A 4,929-nucleotide genomic window follows, 5' to 3' on the forward strand; every position below is an offset into this window, starting at 1 on the left:
CTCTCTCTTTGGGCCGACTGGTGAACAATATAGTCAGACCTGTGGCGAGTAAGTGGCGATATATCCCTTTCGATCCCTGCCCTCACAATTGTGAGGGTGAATTTTACACCTGCAAAATCCTAACCCTCACAATTGTGAGGGTTTTTTTCTTCTTTTCTGTAAAATAAACTACATGATATTTAGAACAGTAACTGTTATCAGGGGGTGTCTATGAAATGTTTGGGAAAAGCAGGTATTTGTTTTGTTGCTGCAAGGTATAGTTTGTAGGAGCAATATTGTTTTCTAGTTGTTCAAGAGCAGACATGGAGAGAACAGGCAGGATCAAACCAAGTAAGTTTTAATTTTTTATATATTATTTATGTTTAGTTAATATTTTAAGACGTGCATACAGTAAGTTAAATGGTACATTTCTATTACATATACCTTTCTTTTCCCGAAAGTTTAAAAATTATCCAATTTTTTAGGTTGTAAAATCTAACCAGCACAATTGTAAGGGTTAGGACTGAACTAGTACTCAGGTTTGTTATCGGTACCCTCACGATTGTGAGCGTCCGGACTGACCTAGTATTTGGGTTTGTTATCGGTACCCTTACGATCGTGAGGGTTAGGAGTGACCTAGTGTATGGGGTTGCTATGTATTAAATGTAATGAAAATTATATAATTAATAACTATGTATTTTTTGTAAAATTAATGCATATCATACAACGGAAAAACTAATTAGGCCTTTAATATACAGTATATAAAGTCTTTACTGTAAAATATCTGAAATTTACCTACTTTCATGCAGCGCTAAAAGAGATATTTTTTATTTTAGGAAACAAAAATGAACAAGATATGATTTTGGAGGAGTTACTGAAAAGCGTTGGTGACGACTCAGAAATAGAAGGTATGTCGGATGATGATGTGGAAGAATCAACAATAGTCAACTTGACAAATTCTCTTAGGCAAGATCCACTTGGTCATTTATTTCAGTTACTAAACAATAACGAAGAAGATTTAGAGGGGGAAGATCAGGTAGATCTCTTAGAAGAGGAAATGAATATTAATGAAAATGAAGAATTAACAGATCTATATGAAGAAGTAGTACAAGAAGAAATGGAAATTGATGATCAAAACAATTCAGTAGATAGTAACATAGATCAAACCTCAAATAATGAAAAACAACTTCATAATAATAGTAGTATTAAGAACAAAAATAAGAATGTAAATAAAAAAGTTGGTGGTCAATATAAAAAAAAAACAACACAACAAAAAAGGCGAGACTATCTTCAAATAAAAATAATTGGAAAGCTAAACAATTTTCCTGCCAAACATTTTCTACTGTTGTTGATGAAACACTAGAATATCAAGTTCTAACTCCTTTAGAATATTTTTGTAATTATTATGACGATGAATATTTTAAAAAGGCAGCCGAATTCAAAACCAGTACTGTTTAAGTAAATACGGTAAAATATTAAATACTGATGCAGCAGAAATTAAGAAAGTATATGGAATGCATTTAATTATGGGATGCATAAAATATCCCAGGCTGCGCATGTACTGGTCCATGGGTATTTCATTAGACCCAATACAAAAATCTATGGCTCGAGATAGATTTTTTCTGATAAGGAACTCGCTTCACGTGGTTGATGTAAATAACCCTCCACAAAATAGAGATAGACTGTGGAAAGTGCAACCAGTATTGGAAACAGTCAAAAGGGGTTGTGATAAGATTTTGCGTCAACCTAGCAATTATTTAATCGATGAGCAAATGGTCCCTTTTGTAGGGAAGACAACATTAAAACAATATGTGCCTAATAAACCCATACCTGTTGGACTTAAAAATTTTGTTGTTACAACATCTGATGGAATAATGCTCGATTTTGAACTGTATCAGGGTAAAGGTACCAATCTTCCAATGGCTAAAGAGATGGGGTTAGGGCCAGCAGTTGTTGTAAGACTGAAAGAGAGTATTCCTCCATTAAGTGTATTGTACTTTGATAGATATTTCACAACTATCTCTCTGATGGAAAAACTTATTGCTGAACAATTTTATGCAACTGGAACTATGATGACAAACAGACTTAGGGAAATAAGATTTAATCCAGAACATCTAAAGCGGGGGCAGTATGAAGAAAGAGTGTCTCCAGATGGCAAGTTAGTGGCTTTGAAATGGATGGATAACAATAGTGTTGTTATTCTTTCATCGGTGTGTGGGAGTCAACCAGTGACACTCGTTCAAAGATGGTCCAAGAAAGAAAGCGTGTACATAAACTTTGAGTGCCCTGCAGCAATAGTAACATACAATAAGAACATGGGAGGAGTTGATCTGTTAAACCAACTGATTGAAGTTTTACAGAACCTGGTTTAAGACCAAGAAATGGACACTTAAAGTCATCATTCATTTTCTTGATCTTGCTGTGGTAAACTGTTGGTTGCAATACCGGAAAGCATGTCGCGATTGTAAAAGGCCAAAGAAAGAGGTGATGGATTTATTAAAATTCAGGATGACACTTGCAGAGACATTAATTTCTCGACCACTGAATACAAGACCACTCTATCACAATGAAGACAGTAATGAAGAGGAAAATTCAAAGCCCCAGAATTGGCGTGCCCCTATGCCGGGGATTGACAAAAGGTAAGCAATCATTTAATAGGTAATTACTGACAGCTATGATCATGAGTTACTTAAAAGTTATTTACATATTTAAGTGTGTAAGACATTTTGGTCATCTGAACAATAAATACTCTTATTTATAACATTCTATAATTCGAATTCGTTTATTTGTTTCAGGTTTGATGGATTTGAGCATTGGCCTGTAACAGAGGGTGGAATACCTCCACGGATGTGCAGAATGGAAAGTTGCTCTTCCAGAAGTAGAATCAAGTGTGAGAAGTGCGATGTGTATCTTTGTATAAACAAAGATAAAAACTGCTTTAAAACAATTTCACCAGAAAAAATAAGCCTCCAGTTCTATAAGACTCTCTAGCCTTATTATCAGATATATTTTTCTATAAGTTTATATGTGTACACATTATATCACGTTACTAATATAATTTCATAATCATAAGAAATTTTTATTTTGTTTTCAACAAATACAGTGATAAGCTACGCTATTTACTTGGCTACACTAATTTACACTCTTCCTTTAAAAGGTTTATAATTCCTTAATATACATTATAAGAAGTTGTAAAAAGTGTGATTCAGTTATTCATATCATGTAAGTGTTAATTTTTATAACATTACTTTTAAGAATGCTTTCTACAAAATACCTAATCAACATAATTGTGAGGGTTAATTGAAATAACCTAAACTTTAGGTAGAGCCTAACCCTCACAATCGTGAGGGTACATTTTTTTGGTAAACAAAATTTTAAAATAATCTAAAAACCACTTATTTTGTCATTTTAGAACTACAACTACTTATAATTAATATATTTTTGTGTTTTTGCGATTTTTTATGTTTCAGGACTCTAGAAGGTCTAATACATGAAAAACACTGGGTCTGAAAGGGCTATTGTACATAAAAGGTGAGTAGCTTTATTTGTTAAACTAACTTTTATCTTAAAAATATATGAAGATATAAATATTGCTAATATTAAAATAAAATTACGATATAGGTATATGTCGATCAAAATTCAATATAAGATTAGTCGTTCGTATAAAAATAATAAAGCTATACCTATTAAAGTTTTATGATAAATTATCCTATAACACAAACTATTAAACAATTCGCGAAAGTAAATTGCTCTCGTAATTGAACCGCAATTGATCCTGTTTGTTATGGATGAGAAACCCATTAAATCTTAATATGATTGTACCTCGATACCTCATCTATAATCCGATCTAGAATGGAGATAATACGTCAAGTAATATGCGGCAATACACCGCTCGTTACGCGCTCCGCGGATTTCTCAGATTCATATTGTTTGGTAAGTCTATAATGTTTAAGCCAACTCTCTTGATAAAGGATTATTGTATTGGATTAAGAGTGGTGTTTCGAATTTTACTGTACATGTGGAAAGGTGGATCATACCGTTCCAATTCGACGGTGTAGTAATATTTTTGTACAGTTTAAAATTAAGGCTTTTATGTTTGTACACCTATAGTACATTTTTGGAGCGATTAACGCAGGCATTTACTGGAATTTGGCATTTAAAAGTCTTATTTACTTATGCTGCTTTACAAAATATATAAATTACCATAACGCAGGTTTTAATACACTTATGGCTATGGAAAATAAGAAATAATTTCCAATCAATGTTGAATAACCTTGCCGATTTGGAGTTGAGCGGTCACAAATTAAACTTTACATTAATTATGACAATTTAAAATGATTCTTCATTTTGTACATCCTTATATCATGGCAAACGACGATGTGCCTTAAGCCAATGTTCATAATATGTAACCAAGTTTTGACTACTTCTAACTTCTGATAGTCATTTCCCATAAAATTCTAAGCTGTTTCTATGCTTCCAATAAGTATATGTTTATATTTTTAATACATAAAAACGTATAAAAAACAATTAAAATATGACAACTAATAACATCCTTTACTTTAGTATGATAGATATATCATTGTATTTTTTAATAACGGTGCCATGACGTTCTTGCTAATGCGTTCAGATCGCGACTCGTAGCGTCTGCACGTAGTGCCTGCGCATATTTTTGCGATTTACGCTTTTACTAGATGTACATCCGTATATTTTATCGATAATTATAAGTCATTTACTATTGAAATTTTATGGAATAACCTGTTTTTAAAACAGTGAAACATTATATTTGAATAAACTTCATTCTTAAATTAACCGCATTTCTTCATGTATATATTTTTATAATTTGTGCTCTAGAACAAAAAAATTATATTTATAATTTTACTAATAATTAACAGATAATAGATTTAAGTATTATAGAAAATTATACTCGTATTATATTAAAATCTTTTTCTA

The 4,929-nt window shown here is 32.0% G+C and overlaps 1 protein-coding gene across 1 annotated transcript; it reads left to right on the forward strand.

Moving 5' to 3' along the window:
* The first annotated feature begins 302 nt into the window (after positions 1-302).
* LOC124356000 lies at positions 303-2,351 on the forward strand. The gene is made up of 3 exons (XM_046807145.1): positions 303-330; positions 816-1,015; positions 1,878-2,351. Exons 1-3 carry the CDS (start codon positions 303-305, stop codon positions 2,349-2,351), a joined length of 702 nt encoding a protein of 233 aa, XP_046663101.1.
* Positions 2,352-4,929: the final 2,578 nt, after the last annotated feature.

Source organism: Homalodisca vitripennis, chromosome 2 (assembly GCF_021130785.1).
Source record: "Homalodisca vitripennis isolate AUS2020 chromosome 2, UT_GWSS_2.1, whole genome shotgun sequence".
Taxonomy (NCBI): Eukaryota; Metazoa; Arthropoda; class Insecta; order Hemiptera; family Cicadellidae; genus Homalodisca; species Homalodisca vitripennis.